The 21,882-nt window shown below is 42.3% G+C and overlaps 1 protein-coding gene across 1 annotated transcript in view; it reads left to right on the top strand.

The window, feature by feature from the left end:
* Positions 1-18,791, top strand: part of GABRR1 (gamma-aminobutyric acid type A receptor subunit rho1) — a 63,110-nt gene extending 44,319 nt beyond the window's left edge. Inside the window, exons 5-10 of the mRNA XM_006263881.3 lie at positions 3,026-3,249; positions 11,686-11,768; positions 12,777-12,917; positions 14,340-14,492; positions 16,917-17,113; positions 17,882-18,791. Of these exons, the coding sequence (XP_006263943.1) occupies positions 3,026-3,249; positions 11,686-11,768; positions 12,777-12,917; positions 14,340-14,492; positions 16,917-17,113; positions 17,882-18,169 (1,086 nt within the window). The 3' untranslated portion in view covers positions 18,170-18,791. The remainder of the gene's footprint in view (positions 1-3,025; positions 3,250-11,685; positions 11,769-12,776; positions 12,918-14,339; positions 14,493-16,916; positions 17,114-17,881) is intronic.
* The last annotated feature ends 3,091 nt before the right edge of the window (positions 18,792-21,882 follow it).

The following is a 21,882-nucleotide window of genomic DNA, read 5'->3' as shown; positions in this document are numbered from 1 at the left end:
ATCTAAGTTTTAAAAGTCAAACTAAGTTTTATTTTGTTCCTACTCTTTAATTATTTGCCATAAAATTTGCAAAAAAAAAAAAATAGAAGGCATTTTGGATGCCTCTTAGGATGATACAATTCAGAAACTTCTTGTCCAATTCTCTTCTAATTGAGTATAAAATTTTATCTTGGGCAAGGTCTTGACACTAAAAATGTCTTTTTGTGGAATTGTTTCATCTGAGGGGAACATTGGAGAGGGAGAAAAATCAGGTCATAACTAGAGACTTTAAAACTTGATTGCAAACATAAAACTGTTGAGGGTATAATGCTATGCCCTAGTACTATTCAATTGCACCCACAAATGGGTCTGTTCATGCATAAATGTGGGCTTCAATATTAGATTCTGCCTGCAAAATAAAACAAATATATTATTGCTAAAATGGAATAAGCTTGCTAGAATTCAAAGAAAAAGTTTTCTTAAATCCAGTTTTTTAAAACATATATAAGTGGGGGAGGAAGGGAGACCTGAAATAAAGCTACTTAGACCAGAAGATGAGGAAGGAGCTTCCTGGTTACTAGGGATGAGATTCTCCAACTGATGCATTGTAAGATGAAAAATACTGACAGTGACCCTCAATTCACTTTCATACATTAAGGTTAATAAATAACTCTGCTGTATTACTCAGGGGAAACAGATATTCTGATATTGCAAAAGATCCTCCCAAAAGTTCTAAGGTAACATCCAAATACAGTTAATAAAAAAATTACAGTGCTGAGAATTCCTTGATTGTGTGTCACAGAAGATTATTTGATCTTACCAGACACCCACAAGGCAACTGGGCTCCCCTCAGTGCAGCAGAGAAACATGTATAGGACCTACCTAACTCACAGAAAGACAACAGGTTTTTCACAGCCTGCTTGTGGCGCACAGAGCCAATTTTGTGGGCATTTTGCAGCAGCCCCACCCCTCACTGCTGATTGGTGGAGGAGCCCCAGTGCCCTGCTCCTCACTGCTGATTGGTGGATGGCACCTTTACTCAGTTTATGTCACTAGTGCATTTTTTTTTGGTTTATTATTGCATAGGAAATCACGGCCAATGCCAGATTTCCTGGTGATCATGTTGATTGTGGACAACTGTTTTTCGCAGTTTCCGTGAAATCTGCAAAACCATGATTTAGATAGGTCCCTAAACATATATAGTCACACAGCAAAATACCAACCCTACAAACACTTATGCGCGTGCTTAATTTAAGAGACCTGAGGAACCTTTGGTATCAGTGAGATACTCACCTTCTAAGAATCAAATAGCAGGGTAAGGACTTGCAAGAGCAAGGTTGAAAAAGAGAGAGAGAGCATCTCAGATCAAGCAGAAACTGGACCTTACAAAAAAACACCATGAGGGGTAAAGGCTAAAATAGAAAATCATAGCTCAAAGGGGCAGCATCTCTACATCAAGAAAATGAGGGAAAATCAGCAATTAAAAAATGAATAATAAATTACACAATGTGGGACAGACCTTTATCTGGTGTAAGTCAGCATCATCATGGAAGTTCAAGGGAACTATGCCAATTTATGCCAAATGAAGATCTGGCTCCTTATAATTTTTAACCTTAAAATGAAAAATTACCTATTCAAGAAAAATAATTTGAGAGCACCAAAAATTCTGGGTTCTACATTGTTTTTCATACATAGTTTTTTTGTACCTGGCAACCAAGTCATATCAGAAGCAGACTGCATTAATTTGAAAGGTTTCAGCTCTATTTATTTCTAAAAAGCAGTGACAATCTTTCTCATGTAAATACTTCTAACTGGAGTCTGGAGATGGCCTAAGTGCCTCCCCTGCTACAGTCCTGGATCAAACTACATGTTCTCTCCATGGCCCTTAATTTCCAGATCTGCTACTTTCTCTGTCTGGCAGAGGATTGCAGCTGCATAGTGTGGAGCATCTAGAGACATATAGCTTTTTCTGTGCCTTCCTCCTCCATCACTGGATTAGTCTGTCTAGTAGGGGTGTGCGAAGTGGGTCCTATTTGATTTGGATTCACATTTGGCCCGAATCCAAATCTGAAGATTCGATGCTGACTTGGAGAATCAGCTATTCGGCCATAGACACAGCTTAAATGTTTTTTCTACATACCTCCAAGTACCAGGCGCAGTTTGTGAATGCTGCAATGCTGGGGCGGATGGAGCATCTCACAGGAGCGCGGGGGGGGGAGGGCCCTCCAGTCCACTTCTGGGTCCACCAGGGAGCATGTGGAGGGTCCTCCCACGTCCCCCCCAGCTTGGTCCTCCTGCATCCCCCCCAGACCCAGGAGGGACTAGTCACTGAGCTAGGGGAGGTGGCGGGGGGGGGGGGGGGGGCGGGCAGCGCACTCCCCGGCGGACCTGGAAGTGGACTGGAAGTGCTTCTGGTCCACTTCTGGGTCTGCTGCTGAGCATGCTAGGGAGCCCCCCCTGCTCCTGTGGGATGCTCCATGCACCCCAGCATCACAGCACTCACAAGCTGCCTGCTACCTAGAGGTATGTAGAAAAATCATTTAACACTGTGTCTGTGTCCGAATCTCCAAATCTTTCTGAATCTCTCTGAATCGATTCAGAGGGTTCTGGCTCGATTCAGAGAGATTAAAGGGTCTCCTGATTCAATTCAGATTCAGAGATTCAGCTACCGAATCAGACCAAATCTCTGCCAAATTGAGTCAGGGACTGAAGCTTTGCACAGCCCTACTATCTACAGGTAGATTTTCCATTTAGAATTCAGTTTTCCATTTGGATGATCTTTGATTTCTAAAATAAGTAAGTCTCTTTAATAAATATTGGGTCTTAGGTAATCTGGTCTCCAGCAGTTTAAGGAATGGGAGTGACATCAGTGACACTACAAGATGTAGTGCTTAACATGTAGTCTATGAAGGAAGAAGGAACTCCTGAAAATTGCTATTCCAACTGAAATCGGTGCATACATAGCTATATACTTGTTTAGACAGCTAATTGCTGTGAAATGCTCTTCCCAAAGAATAAATCATAATGTGAAACCTTTTTCTTTCAGGACTTTACTATGACCCTGTATCTCAGGCACTACTGGAAAGATGAAAGACTGTCCTTCCCAAGTACCAACAATCAAAGCATGACATTTGATGGCAGACTAGTGAAAAAGATCTGGGTCCCTGACATGTTCTTTGTGCATTCCAAGCGCTCCTTTATCCATGATACTACGACTGATAATGTCATGCTGCGGGTCCAGCCTGATGGAAAGGTGCTTTATAGCCTCAGGTAAAGTTGCTTTCACCCATGACAGTGATGTTAGTGGAATCAGAGTAAAAGGACTTTAAATCATTTCCATTATTTTATTAGATACAGCTGTGCTCTTACTGACTTAAACAGTTTATGCATTTCCTCCAATGACTGTTGCTTGTAAAAAGCTTGTAGAGTCCTGCAGTAAGGACCAGACCCGGGTCCCCTCAACCCTGCAATGAATCCCATAAGCATCATGCTATAGTTAGGCTTCTGCTTGCTCTTATTGTTGTCTAAAGAAACTTGAATTCTCTTCTGCCCAGTGGATGGACTAGCTTTCCCATCTAAAGTAGCCTGCAGCCCAGCAATTAGAGCACTCTCTGAGAGTAAGACAGACAGGTGTTTGTATTTGCTAAGACAGATAAGGGAACTGAACACTGGTCTCCCACATCCTGGGTGAGAGCTCCAAACACAGAGCTGTTGGATAAGGGGTAAGCAGGTGGAGCACCAGCACGCACAGCTCTATTTTAAAAGGAAGTGGTGGGCATTGTGACACATTGTGTGCAGAGCCCAATCTGTTAGTTATACTTTGAAAAACACCTACCAGATCAAGACCTTTTGAGGACACAGTGAGGGACTGCCTACGTACAGAATCCTGATTGGGCATAAACATGAGCTGTTCAGCCCTGTTCAGCTGTTCGAGAACTTCAGGCACTTAAGAAACTTAAACTGAGGAGCTTATGGAGTTTAGCTGTCCCTTCACTCTAGACATGCCTAAACAGGACTTTCAAGGTTGCAATTTTAGACTTTGGAAGAAGTTGGGTGCCTAAATCCAGCTTCAGGGATCTGTAGTTATGACTACACTGTACGCTTACCTCAGCACTGGAGCTCTCAAGCATAGAATCATGGAACTGGAGATAAGTAGGGCTGCAAGGGACTTCCAGAGGCCATCTAGTCTAGGGTTACTGTATTTCCAGTTCCAAAGAAGAGGACACCGGTCATGTGTGATAGGGAGGGGGCGGGGGGGTGGGAGGAAGTGATATGCTGGTGCGCTGCCCTTGCCCATTCTGTTGCCCCTCACTCCCAAGCCACAGCCCTCCAGACAGCCCTGCTGCTGCCCCTCACTCCCGACCTGCAGTACCCTGTCCCCCAGGGCCATTCTGGTGTTCCTCACTCCTGACCCACAGCCCCCTGGCATTGCCAGTGCCCCACACTCCTGACTCTCAGTCCCCTGCCCCCCAACCTGGTTCCCCTCACTCCTAAGCCACAATACCCCCAGCCCTGCTGGTGTTCCTCACTCTCAATCCACAGCTCCCTGGCACTGCCAGTTCTTTGCACTCCCAACGCAGTGTCCCCTGCCTCCTCTTGTTCCCCTTACTCCTGAGGCACAGCCCTCCCAGCCTTGCCAGTGTCCTTCACTCCCGACCCACAGCCCACTGCTCCCCCCAGCCCTGTTGCATCTCTTGGCTGCCCTGTCCCTATGAGCAAGGGCACTGCCCTGGTGCCACTGGCCAGGCCACACAGCTCCATGCTGCCCCCAAAGGCCTGCCCCACCCCCTTCCCTGCTGGAGAGCCAGGTGCCTCCCCACCACCTCCCCTGCCCTGCTGCAGCCCTGGTGCCCGGACAGTTTCCCCCAGCCCTGCCAGGCACCCATCCCCTCCACACACCCTACCACACATATACACCTGCGCATTCTTCTTCCCATCCAGACAGTCCCCAAGCCCTGGTCCTCCAACCTCTTCCCCCCCCAGACTTACCTGTATCCAACTGCTGGGGCTGCTCCCACCACTCTGCCTGGTTGCATGCTGCCTCCATACACCCTGCCACCGCTTCCCCCAGCTGCAAACAGCCCCTTGCTAGGGCAAGCCAGAAGTGCTGGGAAAATCTTTGAAACTGAGCTAGCCAAAATCCCAGACATTTGATCATATTTAAAAAAACTGCCCGGGAGGAGATGGGCATCATCTAGACCCAGCACTCTTTCCTGCTTATGCAGGGGGTCGGACTCAATGATCTATTGAGGTCCCTTCCGACCCTAACATCTATGAATCTATGAGATCGGAAGATCCCAAAACAGGACATGTCTGGGAAAACGCGGACATATGGTAACCCTAATCTAGTCTAAACCCCTGCCTGAGGCAGAATCATCCCTATCCAAACCACACCATACAACCATAGTCTAAACCAGGGTCGGTCCACAACTGACTCCATTTCCTAGCAGCCCCTGCTCGTGACACTGTAGCTGGTTTCCATGGAGACCCCAGGTGCAGTAGGGCTGGGACAGTGTGGGGCCAGGGTTTCCCTGGAGACCAGCCCAAGCAGTGTTGGCAGAGTGTGCAGCTGAGCAGGGAGGTGCTCTGGGGCTGGGGCCAGAGCCGGAGCCTGGGCCAGGGCCAGGGCCAGGATCTTGCAGCAGTGACAGCACTGGCCAGAGCCAAGGAAGACCTGCAACCCACTGCCCACATGCCCCAGGCAAGGGCATACAGGCAGTGGATTGTGGCTCTGCTCTGGCTTTGGACCACACTGTCACTGCTGCAGAATCCCAGCCCCAGCCCTAGAGCAGCTCCCTGCCCAGCTGTGTGCCCTACCAGCACAGCTTGGGCTAGTCTCCATGGAAACTCTGGCCCCACACTGTTACAGCCCTGCTGCTCCTGGGGTCTCCATGGGAACTGGCCACAGTGATGTGGGCAGGGGCTGCTGGGAAATGAAGTGTGGCTGCCGGCTGGATCCACCATTTTGCCCACCCGTTCTAAACTCTGCATAAGACTACCCTCAACCCTGACACAAGACAGACCTAACACCCTAACCTGCCACATAAAGCTGGGGAACCACAGCAGCCAGTGTCCAGCTTGTATGAAATGTTGTCAATGCACACTCAAGAGGTCCTGGGTAGAGGGCCATAGCCCCTGGTACAGAAGGCAGCAAAACCCCCCACAGTCTGCACCAATCTGACCATGGGGTAAATTTCCTTCCTGACCCCAAATATGGCAATCAATCTGACCCTAAGCAGAGGGGCAAGACCCCCTAGCCAGGAACCTCTGGCTTTGGTCCCAGCAGGAGTAATGGGACACCCCAGACAAAATCCCCAGCTTTGGATGTAGCCAATACCCAGTGCTTTGAGGAAAGTTTAAAAACACCTTGAAACATGTCAGAAAGAGTGGGGGGAGGGGGCAACCAGTAAAGCCCTGAAACATGGGAAACACCCATGGTAGAAAATAGGCATAGCTATACCTAGATCATCCCTGACTAGTGGCTGTCCAGCCTCTTCTTGAACACCTCCAGTGATGGAGAGTCCATAGCTTCCTAGGCAGTAAATTCCACTGCCTCACTATTCTCAAAGTGAAGAAGATTTTCTGCATATCCAACCTAAACTTACTTTGCTGCAACTTAAAACCATTGGTCCACATCCTCCTCTCTGCAGTAACAGAGAAAAGGTGCTTTCCCTCTTCTTTATGCTGGCCCTTCAAGTATTTGAAGACTGCTATCATGTCCCTTCTTAAGCAACTTGTCCACATGCTGAACCTGCCTAGCTCCTTCAGTCTCTCCTCATATGACTTGTTTTCCAAGCCCTTGATCATCTTTGTTGCCCGCCTCTGGATCCTGTCTAACTTCTCCACATCCTTTTTAAAATGTGGAGGCCAGAACTATACACTGTACTTCAGGTACTCCAATTGAAGCCTGACCAGTGCTGAGTAGAAAGGCACTATCACATTCTGCATCTTGTGCCTAATACTTGTATTGAGGCATCCCAAAATGGCATTCACCTTTTGTGTGGCTGCATCACACTAGCAAGACTCTCAATTCCTTTTCCATAGTGCTACCATCCAGCCAGGTGTCCTCAATTTTGTGTTTTTTTGTTATTATTCCTCCCAAGGTGTAGCATCTCACATTGGTCTGCACTGAACTTCATCCTGCTAGCTCTAGTCCAACTTTCCAATCTTCTAAATTGTGCTCGTATCCTCCAACTTATATACAATCCTTCCCAGTTTTATGCCATCTGCAAACTTGCTCAAGAAACTTTCTATGCCAGCATCCAAATAATTAATAAATACGTTGAACAGCATCAGGCTCAAGACAGACCCCGGTGGGACTCCACTCAAAACCTCCTGCCATTCTGACATGGACCCGTAATAACCCTTTGCTTGCAGCTATTGATCCAGTTATCTATTCACCTTACAGTAGTTTTATGTAGCCCACATTTCTCCAATTTGTTTATGACGGTCAATGTAGGACCTTGCCAAAAGCCTTGCTGATGTCCAGATACGCTATATCCACAGCACTCCCTTCATCCACCCAAGTAGTTACTTTATTGAAAAAGGAGATTGAGTTTATTTGGCAGGAATAGTTCTTAGTAAATCCATGCTACTCGTGATCAACCTTTCCTCTGTCACATGCTTTCAAATGGCTTTCCTTTGGATATTCTCTAGTACCTTCACAGGTATTGAAGTGAGGCTAACCAACCTATAGTTCCCCAGGTCCTCCATTTCGCCTTTTTTAAAGAGGGGGACTACATTGGCCCTTTTCCAGCCCTCTGCCATGCTACTGTGCCATGCTGCCTCCTCAACCAGAAGCAGTATACCCACACCTGTGCAGGGCTTTGGGTGGGTGAAATAGCACTTCTGAATGACAGTGCCAGTTGGCTTTCCCTCTGCTTAATTCACTTACAGTACTGAGCAGTCACAACTATGCTGCTTCTGGTTTAGGAGGCAATTTGCCTGGAAGTAGTAACATAACTGTGCAGGGGAATGAGACGCAAGAGGGCCACCAGCCCCTAGTGCCAACTTAAAGGGGATGCTGGAACAGTGAGAAACTTGTTAGTTAGGAACCTCTGCCTGGAAGAGTGGCCAGCATGCAGGTGCCATTAAAGAGGATAGGTAGCTTGCTGATTAGACACAGCCTAACTTCATATTTTGGTTCTGGCCTCAAATCTTTTTTTAGCAATGGTCTTAGCCTGACAAGGATTCATATGTGAAACAGGAGTCTTAGTAACAAACTGGAAGATACCTCACCATAACTATAAAGATAGCATAATGTCTAATCCATTGATTTGTGACTGAGCCAATAATTAGTGCTTCTGTCCATCTTGGCTTTAGTTTTATCAAGTCATAGAACAGATATTGTCAGATGACTAAGAAATTAGCTGTTAGAAGAAAATTTCTGTTTACCACTCTGATCCAAAAATAACATTAGTAGTGTCATAGAATCATTGAAAATGAGGGTTGGAAGGGACCTCAGGAGGCCATCTAGTGCAACTCCCTTCTCAAAGTAGCAACTTGGTCATCCCAGCCAAGGCTTTGTTTAGCTGAGTCTTAAAAATCTCCAGGGTGGAGACTCCACAACCTTTCTGGGTAACCTGTTCCAGTGCTTCACCACCCTTCTCTTGAGAAAGTTTTTCTTAATATCTAACCTAAACTTCCCGTCTTGCAACTTGAAACCACTGCTCTGTTATCTGCTACCACTGGGAACAGTCAAGCTCCATCCTCTTTGGAACCACCCTTCAGGTAGTTGAAGGCTGCTATTAAATGCCCTCTCAGTCTTCTCTTCTCTAGTTCCCTCAGCCTCTTCTCATAAGTCATGTGTCACAAACCCAACCATTTTTGTTGCCCCCCACTAGACTCTCTCCAGTATCACCTACATTTCTATAGAAGTCCAGACTACATAAATAATTAAAATGGATGCAATCAGTCAACATACCCCTGAAGGATGCTTCACAAACAAGGAGAAGCTGGCAAATCTCTCTTTCATGGGACTGCCATCAAGTAGCACAGTAGATGTAATTTAAACCATACCAGACAAAACAATGAAAATGCTTATATCTGCAGTTATTATTTAAGCAATAATACCAACATTAGTGCAGTCTTTGCATTATGAAGCCTAAATGTACAAGATCAATCTAGAATTGATCATTAATAATTTCCCCAATGCCTTTGACAAAAAACATAATTTGAAAACTGATAAAACTCCAAAAGCTAATACACCAGCAAAAATGCTTTGGCTATAAATATATCTACTAATACTGACTGTACCTGGCAAAAAATGAATCTAAAGGGCACGTTATGAACATCTTTTTGATCATCTTGAGAAAAAGTCTTTGCCAGCAAGTGTTTTTGCTGCCTAGAAAATATCCAAGAAGCTTGAAGTCTATGTAATGACATACACACAACTCATACACAATTTAGAATGTTTTTTTCACAACTAACAAATTTTTGTAATTCCATTATGGTTCCTATAGTACCCACAACATGGGCATGTTGGGTATATTGCAAACACTTAAGGAAGATTAATAATATATGAGAACAATGCAATTAAAATGAAAGGCATTTAATAAAAACGTCTAGAGATGAACTTTAACTGAAACTTTGGGTTCAGACTCAAGTTCTGAACTATTTATTTCAAGAGTATGGCAAAATGTCAAAGCAAATTCCCTGATCCACGTGCTACCAAATTTGATGGTTTAAAACACAGACCTTAATCTGAACTTTCTCACATTTCTTTGTGCTTGGACTTGACCCGTCACTATAGAGATGATATAGCAACTCTACCAGTCAGGTGGCATGTGCATTTCTACTCAGAGCAAGACTAGAAGGGAAGTAGGACAAGGAGGGAAGGGGAATTAAACTTTAAAAATAAAACATGCTTTTAAGCTGGTTTCTTCTCATCACTCTGATCCTATATCTTTATATATGATGCCCTTTATCTGTTTCTGACTTTGTAAGAGAGGCTTCATTCTTTGGACAGCACAACTGTCTTTTCATCTGTGTTTAGAAACCACCTGTCCATACCATTGGTAGCACCACAATCTAAGAAGGAAATGGAAGCAAAACCTTTTCATTCAGGGTGTAACAAACAAAAATTAATTACATCAATACAGGTATGGACATAAGTAAGGGCTGCAAACACAAGCATTTGCAGAATCAGACTATTTTGCTTCCTCAGTCATGTAACCACTGGCTGTCTTTAATTTCATTATAATTTATTACTTGTTTTCTCATTGTAACCTGTAAATTATTTCTGTTCATTTTCTCACAGCTGTAGTCTTTACAAGTTAAATCTACTGATACTTCCTGGATAAACCAGTGCCCTCCTCAAACTGGAATATTTAGAAAAATAATGTTAGAGTTCAGCAAGACCAGAGTTCAATTTTTTGAAAGTCTAGTGTAACTACAAATTCTATCTATGCCCTCTAGTGGATGATATCAGTGTTATATCACCAGACAGGGAGCAGGTTAGTAGGACTGCACAAATGCCTTGAGAAAGTCATGTACTTCATCCACAGCAGTGCTTGAAAAGTGGAAAGCAGTTGGCAAAGCCACAGATCTTTGCAAAGGAATTATTTTTTCCAACACTCTTTTGTCTCATACCAGTAATATGTAGCATTATAAGTTCCTACCCACTTTTCAAACTGATTTACTGGATAAAAGTACGTGGATTTCCATTTCATGAATAGGACTGCATAGAACCAAAAATTTCCCCTTTCAAGAGAATTTAAAGATCAGTTCTAGGGTAGCCAGGCTGAATCGACACTGTTGTAAGTTTTGAGAATATGCTTGTGTATGTGTATGCATTTATTGAATAATGATGCAAAGGCATCAGGGTCATACTTTTATTTTGAAAATAATACCTCAAAATTGAGCTAGACTGGCTCTCAGCAGATAAGCAAACTTTTTTTTTCTTGGAGGCAGCTATCCCATGTTCCAGAGTTTATTCTTCATGTTTAAAATATATCCCCAATCCTTATAACTACAAAACCCCCTTCAGTACATGATTCAGATGTGAACAGCTGCAATGATGTCTGCCTGAGTTTGTAGAGTGCCTGAAACCTCAGATTTGATAGAAGTTAGGTGAATAGGGAGCATTTATGGCTGTATTAACCATTGCACTTTTGGGAAAACACCACACAAAAGATGACCTGTCAAATGACAAAGGTCTGCAGAGCCAATTGCTAATATTTTCTTGTTTTGCCATTAAATTATGCAGAAAGTGGGATAGTACCAGTACTACTCCCAGTTGAATATATGTAGTTTTTTGAAAATCTATAAGCTGAGTGTTTAATTTAAAAAAAATTTAAGGTTTACTTGTTTTAACATACAGTACAGTCGCATCATATGCGCATTTAATTGTGCAAATTCAACTATACATGGGGTGGGAGAGGGGGTGGGGCTTGAGTTTGCGGCGGCAGCGGGAGGTTTTGGCAGCGTGGTGGTGGCCGGGCGGCATGCAGCCATCCCCACCACCACCCCGCGCTGCACCGCTGCTGCCAGCCGCACAGCTCTAAGCACGGCTCCGCGCCGGCAGCAGGAGGTTTTGGAGGCAGAAGCAGTCACCGCTAGTCAAATTGCTGGCATGGTAATATGCGATTTGACTACACGCGATTTTCACCTTACGCGCTGACTTCAGAACCTAACCCCTGCATAAGATGCGACTCCGCCGTATTTCAGTAGCTTAAGACAATGAATTGGGTTTTGTTTTATTTCTAGGGTCACCGTAACTGCCATGTGCAACATGGATTTCAGTCGTTTCCCCCTGGATACACAAACCTGTTCACTAGAAATTGAAAGCTGTAAGTAAACAGGATGTATATGTAGGCACCCTTATTTGAAAATCTTAGGGTAAGTTAACTTTAGGCATGTAAATATGTTGGCTGCTTCCCAAAGGTGCTGGGGATCTGCATCTTTCAACAAATTAAATAAAAAGTAAAATACTTTCTGTCTCTACTCTCTTTCAGTTAAAATAATCATAGATGGTCTTTATTTGAAACCTTTTATTGCTAGACAAGTATGTTTTTTAAATCAGTGTCTCCACCAAAAATTAACCCTCTCCTCATATCCCTGTTCATCCTTCACCCAAAATCATTTGAGAGCTGACTGCTTGAATACCAAATTTTTAACATTAAAAGGTAATCTCATATATTCCTACTACAGCTCAATCCTAACTAGTAGTAGAATACTAACTAGTAGTATTCATGTGCCTTGTTTTTTATGTGGAGTACATACGCATGGGATGAAAAAGCAACATCATCATTTCACTTCTTACATGTCATATTCACACTCGTCGATGTCTAAGCTATATCTAGCCTCGATGGAGCTTCTTTTTCTAACTATGACCTAAACTTGAATTTCCTGGCTATCAGACACAGGCATCTTTAAACTATGCTCTATTAAAGGTTTTTGCCCTCAAGTTGTTGACAAGTATTTGTAACCTTAAGTCCACTTCAACATGGTTATTTTTGTTAGGAATAACTATCATTGGTCTAAACCATACATTAGATAATTAAATACACTCAATATAAAACTAATACAACAAAAGGAAAGAGGCAGTTACTCTGCACATTTACCTTGACTTTCAGCAAGATATACAATTAAGACATCTTGAAATCAAACCCTAACCAGAACTGTTCTTTACCTCATTACACCCATCACCATATATGACCATTACTAATGCTGGACCAACATGGCAGAAAGTCTCTGGTTTACAACAGAATTTTTGTGCCTATCTTTGACACATGCCAACTGTAAATATGTTAATGTTTGATTTAATTGCACTGCAAAGATATGTCGTGCCTTCCCAGATGCCTACACTGAAGATGATCTCATGCTGTACTGGAAGACTGGGAATGATTCTTTAAAAACAGATGACAGGATATCACTATCTCAGTTCCTTATACAGGAGTTCCACACCACCACAAAGCTTGCCTTCTATAGTAGTACAGGTAGGTGAATTTTGCTAGTATTAAACAATCATGGTAGGTTTTGCCTTTCCCCTTCAGATGAGATTCAACTCTGTCACTGCCTGAATAAATGATCTTTCATAGACATTAGGGCTGGAAGGGACCTCGGAAGATCATCGAGTCCAGCCCCCCAGAAGGAGTCTTGAGTGTGACTCCTTCTGGGCCTGTACAAAACTGCCCTTTAATTGGTCAGAGAGGTTTCTGTCAAATAGTACAAGGCATTCCCTTCCCCCACAGGTTGAAAAATGGGCAAAGATCACCACTTTTTATCTGCTCACCACATTACCCCTTCTGTGCTGTACAACATCTGTTTATGTTGCAACATAAATAATAATTTCTGTATAGGAATCTGCTGCATTCAAACTGGACCACATGATAGCTGGTGATACCTTTGATTAAAATATGGGAAAACTTAAGGATGCAAAGCTAACTGGCAATTTTATATGTATAGCCACATAATTATTAGGAGAATTAGTTAGAATAGAAAAATAGGGGCCTGGTTCTACAAATCTCCTCTCCATGGAGCTACCTTTAACCTTAGTAAAAATTGACGGTCAGAGGAGTTACACAGACTATTTTCCAAATTAGGATGGTCAGGCTTTGCCTACATGGTGAGTTATTCCTGACTCTTGGGAGTACCTTATTCTGTATTTGCTTAATCCAGTTTGGATTAATTTCAGTTTCAGCACATCATTCTGGGAGTGTGATGCTACATACACATGAAGCTACATCGCTGTAGCAACGCACTACAGTGACATAGTGTCAGCAGGCAAAAACCATGATGCCACGGCTACATCACCATGGTGAAATGCTCCCTTTGTATAGTGCATTGCTATGGCAACGCAGAGGCTAAAAATAACTGTGCCATGCAGATGGCACAGTACAGGCCATGGCACAGTACTGTGCCATTATTTAGTAGTTCCAAAAGGAAGTACTTGGTCCAAATGCAAGTACTAAATGATGGTGCAGTAACAACGATGCCACAGGGGCTTGTGTAGATGCGCCCTCTTATTCTGAAATAAGAGTACCTACAAAGATGTGATCAGGAACAGCTATGCTACTTTAAAATGGCACTCTACCTCCATCTGAATTAATGCCCAGGTATTTGCTCTAAAGCAGAGGTTCCCAAAGTTTCACTTCTGAAGGGCCAGTTCAAAAGGGCAGTCCCTGGGTGGTGGGCTACAAATAGGCTCACAGGTTGCATTTGGTTCGCAGGCCACACTTGGTGAACTCCTGGTCTAAAGAGTTCAATCCTGTGAGGGGCCAAAACTTCAAGAAGTTTGATAAAGATCCACTTTGTTTTGAAAGACAGAAAAAGCTGTGTGATCACTGAAAAATTGCAGTACTATTAGATTGTGATGATCTTAGTGCCACTTCTTTTCTCCACCCCTTTCCGTTATACAGGGTGGTACAATCGCCTGTATATCAACTTCACTTTACGGCGCCACATCTTCTTCTTCTTACTCCAAACCTACTTCCCTGCCACTCTGATGGTCATGCTGTCCTGGGTGTCCTTCTGGATCGATCGCAGAGCAGTACCTGCCAGAGTCCCTTTAGGTAAATAAAAATACCCAGCTAAGAACTACATGCTAAAAGGGACCATTTAATTTAAACTAACTCATCAGGCTTAACATCACCCCTGTGCTACTATACAACTTGAAATTTGGTTACTGCTCACATATAAAAATGGCCTGGGCTGCCTCCACCTGTTCCACATTATCCTAGCATATTAGTAGGTACCTTAAATATCAAGACACAATGAAAAAACAAATATGAAAGAAAGAGCATTTCTAACTACAGATACCAATAAACTTTACAAATTCTAGTGTACCAAAAGGTAAAAAAATGATAGTGACCATCTTCTGTTTAAACATGTAAATGTATTTCCTTTTCTAGAAGATGTCTTGTATTATTGGAAATAAACCTGATATTTTGAAAGCAGTGCAAGGGAACTCTCTCCCAGTTTTGCAATGAACTTCATGAAGATGGATCCAGAGGCTTCCATCAAGATCTACTGAAATCAGTGGGGTTTGTTGCAGGATTGTGACCTTGGACAAAAACTTCCCTTTAAAAGTAATGCCTTGAAATTCTCATCCGTATTGAATAAGTGTTAACATTTCCCACAGACTGAGAACCCAAGCCTGCTTCCACTGACTTAAGCAAACCAGGATCAGGGCTTTATTTACTGCAAATTAACTTTCCTTACAGAAAATATATGCTAGGCATCCAGTAAATATGAATGAATGTTTTCTCATATTTTTGTTGGGAAACAGTTGACATTTATACTAAGGCATTGCTATCAGATGCCTTGAGACCTAGTTTTAAGTTATAATAATGGAAAATAGAAACTAGACCCAAAGCAACAAAGGAATTAGTCATTTAATTTCTACCAGGTTCAGTAGTAGCTATGGGCATCTTTACACATGCTCTGGAGGTGGAAGGAGGGGGGAACTTTAATGAGAGTGGCTCTAAGAGCTGTTCTAATGAAGTGCCCACAGCGTCTCATGGATTCAGTGTTCCACGCTTCAAAATGGTGGCGGGGCCACTTTAACTAAAGCTTGTTGAACGAGCTTTAGATAAAGCACCCTCGTCACCATTTTGAACCATGGGACACTGAATACACAAGACGCAGAGGCTGCTGGAGTGCGCTAATTCCAGCAGACTCTATTAATTGAGTCTTCTCTGACACGCTGTAATGACAGCACATGTCATTACAGAGCAGCATCCCCACACATCTACAGGCATCCTAAATGCCTTTAGGGAGAGATATATATGATTATCCTGATTTTATAGATAGGGAAAGTATATTCTGGGCAACCTAACTACAGCCATATTCTCATAGCTTGGCATGCTGAGTGGCACCTTTTTCGATGAAAAGGCCTGCTGGAATCAATGGGATCACTTCCAAAGCAAGGTACTGTTCACCATGACAGGTATCAGAATCCGGCCTTTGATCTCTCTGCCTCAAAAGGAAGCTCACCTCTGGCACATTCTTGGGAAGCTGCCAGACTAGGCACTGGGGTTGTCTTCCAGGACACATTCTTGAATGATTGAGTTTTCTCACAGCCCTAAGGTCCCAAATGATGGACTCCTTCCTCTGTCAGCATCAGAGAACTATAGATTTCAAATCATATCCCCAAAATTGTGACTCATACTATCCTTTTACTAGTCCTTCAGTCACAAGCCTGGCTTTATCCTCTTGTGAGCTTTCAACAGGCTAGGCAAGATTTTCTGGTGACTGGCCAGAAAAACCCAGCTCGTCAGTGAGCCAACACTAAGACCTGGCCATTACTGCTGGCTCTTCCTACCACCTACCCATGGTCAAAGCAAACCTCCCTCCCCCCACTGCCAAATACCAGAGGCCCTCTACCTTCTTGGACTGGGCCCAATTGCTCCACGGGTTGTAGGTTGCCAACTCCTGGGATAGAAAGATGGTCTCCTACCTCCTTTGTGCAAATGTAATAGAACCATAGTAAACCATGTTCAGTGTTAGTTTCAAACACTGAACCCAATTATACGAGCAGATCTGTATCTGCCAGTACAGAAACAAAAAGTAGGCAGATGGCAAGAAAACAGGCTGGCGAGAACTGGTGAAGATGAGTGGTGTGCCCATATTGCTTAGTTTGTGGCCACGCTTTGCGGTAGAAACTTAATTATTCATAGCATCTAGGCCTTAGTACTTAACCTCTAATGAATTATCTAGCTCAAATTTAGAACACCACCACAATACCTGCACCGGTATTTTTATGTGGACAGAAGTTAGGTATGAAACAACACTCAAATAAGGATCCAACTAACTATGCAGTTAAGACAAGTCCTTCCTGGTAAAGCCAGGTTAGAAATCAGGGAGTACTAGATCCCACCCAGACAACTAAGGCATACTTTAACCAGGGGGGACAACATACATTTGAAGGATACCCAAGAACTTTAGATATAGAGTCTAATGTGACTATCTCTAACTGGATGATGGTGTGTTCCTAGGGATAACAACGGTGCTGACCATGTCCACCATCATCACTGGTGTGAATGCCTCAATGCCTCGTGTATCTTACATCAAAGCAGTGGACATTTACCTTTGGGTCAGTTTTGTGTTCGTCTTCTTATCAGTGCTGGAATATGCAGCAGTGAACTACCTTACTACAGTGCAAGAGCGGAAGGAGAGGAAGCTGCGAGACAAGGTGAGATAACTGTCTCCAGGAGCATTTTATGCAACAGAAAAATAAAGTGTTTGAAAGTGTGCATTTGCAGTGAAAGTCTAAGCTTCCTTGGAAGAACAGAGGAAGTGCAAAAAAGTAGATGTCAATAAAATACTCCTTGTTGGTTTGAAAGCTAGCTACTGTCACCTGGCCCTTAATCTCACTGAACTAGACATACAAAGAATATTTCTTGGGGGGTGGGGAGAAATCCAGAACAAAACTGAGTTTTAAGCTAGCAACACTTCTCCTGAAACAGAAGTGCCAGGTCCTGCACAGCTCCAAGCAGAGAACACCTGACACCTGGGCCACAGAGCCTGAGAGCTATCTATGCCTTTCTTAATCTCCTAGAACTTTTCATGCTGTTCCAGCACAGACCATATTTTCCAATTTCTTACTAAATAGACCAAAAAAATGGGATTTTATTTTTCATTCTTTTATATGAAAGATAGCAAAGCTGAAGTACAGCTTAATAAATCACATCTGATGCAGACCAAGAACCATCAAGGAAAAAAAACTGCCTTTCCTCACTCCTCTGCAGCCTGGCTCCTCTTCTAGTTTTTTGTCACTGCATTTACACCTAGTAAAAGAAGAGCAGCTGCTGCCCTCCCTTCACTCCTGCTGCTCTTCTCCTTTGTTTTCCATGGGTTGTGCCACACTGCTGATGGGAGGCAGAGATAAATTATCAGGTTCAGATACCCAATACAAAATATCTAGGACAACATTCAGTCTTGAATGTTCTCTGTTTTACAGCTTCCTTGTACCTGTGGAGTACCTCAACCACGGCCTATGATGATGGATGGAAACTTCAGTGATGGGGATGTGAATGAACTGGGCCACTATGTATCTGAGAACGGTGATAAGCAAGACAGAATGATGGTTCAGCTTTCACTTGGTTCTGAAAGGAGTTCGAACAGGAGGAAAAGTCCAAGATACGTCAGCATGCGGATTGACACCCATGCCATTGACAAATATTCCAGGATAATATTCCCGGGTGCATACATTTTATTTAATTTGATATACTGGTCCATTTTTTCATAAGTGTCAGTTATTTCTGTAGTCAATTTCCACACAGTGCTTTGTGTTTGAAATCAATCTCTCTCATGCTAATAGAAAGAAAATGGAGAAAAAAAAAATTTGAAAACTGTTTAATTAATTCTGTTTTTGATATTTTTATTATATAAATTGCATTTGTGTTGCAAAACTCAATGTGCACACTTCAGGTTTGAGCTAAAAGTTAGAATTCATTGCATATATTTTTATACTTCAGGCTGTACCATGTTCCCTCTTGTGCCTCATAGGCCACTGTAAATCTTTTTAATAGGGGATGAATTGTCAACTACCCATGTGTGGGTAACCCTCATTTTGTATTTTAGAAACCTTTCCTAAAATTCTGATCCAGCAAATACTTAAGCATCTGGATTAATTCCTGTGTTAAATAGCCCAGTTGAGTTCAGTGGCATTACTCATGTCAGGAACATTATATAAATGCAAGGGCTGTGTGAAGCTTCCTTCACTGATTCGATTTGGTAGAGATTTGGCCCGATTCAGCAGCCGAATCTCCAAATCTGAATCGACTCAGAAGACCCTTTAATCTCTCTGAATCGAACTGGAGAGATTCAATGATTCAGGCATAAACACAGCTTTGAAAGTTTTTTCTACATACCTCGAGGTACCAGGTGCGGCTCATGAACACTGCAATGCTAGGGAGGATGGAGCGTCCCATGGGAGCACTGGGGGGAGGGGCGGTCCCCAGCACCCTTGGCAGCGGACTTGGAAGTGGACCAGAAGCACTTCCAGTCCACTTCCGGGTCTGCCACCGAGCACATGGGGGACTCCCCCATGCTCCTGTGGGACGCTCCATCCTCCCTAGCATTGCAGTGTTCACAAGCTGCACCTGGTACCTCGAGGTATGTAGAAAAAACTTTTAAAGCTGTGTCTATGGCCAAATCGCTGATTCTCCGAATCAACATTGAATCTTCAGATTCAGCCAAACCGAATCAGGACAGTGATCCAAATCAATTAATTGAATCACTGTTCCCCGAATCAAACTGAATCCGAATTCAAATCGAATACGGCCCACTTCGCACACCCCTAATAAATACTTAACTAGCAGGACAAAGACATAGGTGGCATAGCAAGCACCAAATGTTCAATGCCAAAAGATTATTATGGCAAGTTTTACTGATGCTTATGGTTTGCTTTCCCCTATTTAACACCTTCTTCTTCTAAGAGAGTGGTGGAGTAACTGAATGATCCGAATCATGATGTCTTACAGAGCACATGTGCTCCACCCTGTGCATTCCTAAAAGAAATAAAACTATCAAGCTTGTGTGATAATCCAGTGTTAAGTACAACCTGAAGTGTAAATTCATACAAATATACCTAATAGAATTTTTATTTTCTTCAACAGTAATAAAATCCTCCAAAAATGCATGGGAGATTTCTTAGGACTTGCCTCTGCAAGTCAATGGGAGTTGTGCTGGTGAACTAATTAGAGAAAAACAGCTATTCAAGAGAAACTAGACAAATTACTATTTTAAAGAGAAACAGGTTAAATGAGCACATCCTTATTTAGTTAGGGCATTACAGTTATAGTCAACATGTTCAGGCAGGAAAAGTAAAAACTGTAAAACAACATGGATAAAGATATTATTCTGATGCTGAAGTTTTAACTTTCCTCCAGTCAAATCAGTGGACCTTGAAAAAGAGTAGTGGCAGGTATCTTACAGTCAGTTATCAGGTGTTACCCACAAACATGTAGGTAGATGAATGTGGATGGATAATAGGACTTGAAAAAATAACTGTAAAGAAATTGTATATATGTACAGGAAAAAAATTGCTGCACATGCTGCTAAATGTTTTAATCTTTTCTACTGGTAGCCCACATCATGGTCATGCTATAGAAATTACACCTCTTTAAAGTGAATGGACCTCTTGCATGAAATACGATTTGGAATGGCTGGTTCTGCTGTTTTATGCTTGTTTTAGCCAGGCAGACATAGAAGACATCTGAACAATGTCAATACTTTTTTCCCTTCAATATATAAAAAACATTATTATAAAATACTCAAAATTTTAAACTGCTACAATCATGAACTGAAAGGAAGATAAAATGGGGCACTGCTTACCAAAGCATCCAAATGTTAATAAAAACATGTATATTTCTAAAATAACTAATAGAAACCTACAGCCATCAGATGATTGTTGGACTGCAGAAACATGCATCAGGGAGTACAAATCTATTATATACTATCTTGACTATCTTACTAACTCTTCTCTTATTTTGTCTCTCCTGAGCTTTCCCATTTCACATTTTTTCTTATAAATAGAGTTTGTACTGAACAAACGTAAAAATGTTGCTTTGATAGGGCAGTTGAAAAGCTAAGGACCAGATACTGCATCCTTTACTCACAGTCAGTAATATCTTGCTCCACAAATAATCCTATGATTTCAAGGGAACTACTAATCCAGTAAAGTTTGGCCCTCAACATTATAAAGAACAATCGGTTTCCATTGTTACAATGGAATACGAAATGCTGAAGTTATTTTTAAGTGGGATTGTAAAACCTTGCAGGAAATTACATCTAACTATATAGCCTATAACTATTTTCCTCAATGCACCATTCCTTTCAGTGGTTTTAAAGACTCAGTAATCTGGCATTATACACTTCATTGACCTTTGAGCAAATGGTATTAAAGGAGATTTTCAAAACTGTAAATGGGAGTTGGGCTTTCTACTTCCAGTGACTTTCAGTGGGAGACAGGTGCCTAACAGTCCTTTGAGCTCCTCAAAGTTTCCCTCGTTATGTCTCTTTCCAAGATTTGTAATCCTTGTACTGGAATTTCCATCATTACTTATATTTTTATGGTTTTGCTTTCATGTTCTAGTGCCTTTTTGGTCTGTATTATAAATACACTTCTTCCATGAGAACGGGAGGTGTTAGATAAAGGCAATATTTGACTTCAAAGTTTATAAGTCATTACATAAACACACAAAAAGCACTTTGGGGTTTTAAATTTTCAACGTACATTTTACATAAGATTATTAACATTCCATTCCTTTTCATTTCTGTAATAAACTTAAGTAATTTATGGTTTTATTTCTAGCAAAACAACTCATAATAAATCTTTACATTTGTATTGTGGGGCATGTTTTTTCCCCCCAATTCTAGAATAGTATTTCCAGACGTTTATAAAATGTGCATAGCAGCTTTTCTGCTCAAAGATTTATGCAGAATGTCCCTAAATGCTAGTGACACTAAATGCTATGGGAACACTGAAGACTTCACAGCCAGGACTGTAGCAAGAAGCCTATATTCAAATTAATACTGGTATATCCCTTTTCTTATTAAAACTTTCACTCTAGACTATTTAAGCAGTGGTGGCCTTAGGGTTGTTGAGGCCCTGGGCAAGAGAGTCATTTGAGGCCCCTTAAAGGTATATACTCAGGTAAATATTAACCCACCACAGTTGTTTCATGGATTTTTAAAATATTATTTGGAGGAATTAGATAGAGTGGTAAAATTCAAATAGAGCCACTTCCTTGCAAAAACTTCACCCCCCCAAAAAATTTGGGCCCCCTAAATTATGGAGCCCCAGGCGGTCACCTGGTTTGCTCTTCCCTAAGGCTGCTACTACTATTTAAGGGTCCTGAAGGACTGAGAATTGCAAGAACGCTTTACAATATAATTCATTCCAGCTTCCTAGAGCTTGACCAGATGCCCAATCCAGAAAGTGCTGAGCATCTTCTC

This window comes from Alligator mississippiensis, chromosome 1 (genome assembly GCF_030867095.1).
Source record: "Alligator mississippiensis isolate rAllMis1 chromosome 1, rAllMis1, whole genome shotgun sequence".
Lineage (NCBI taxonomy): Eukaryota > Metazoa > Chordata > Crocodylia > Alligatoridae > Alligator > Alligator mississippiensis.
This window is presented reverse-complemented; position numbering and strand designations above follow the sequence as displayed.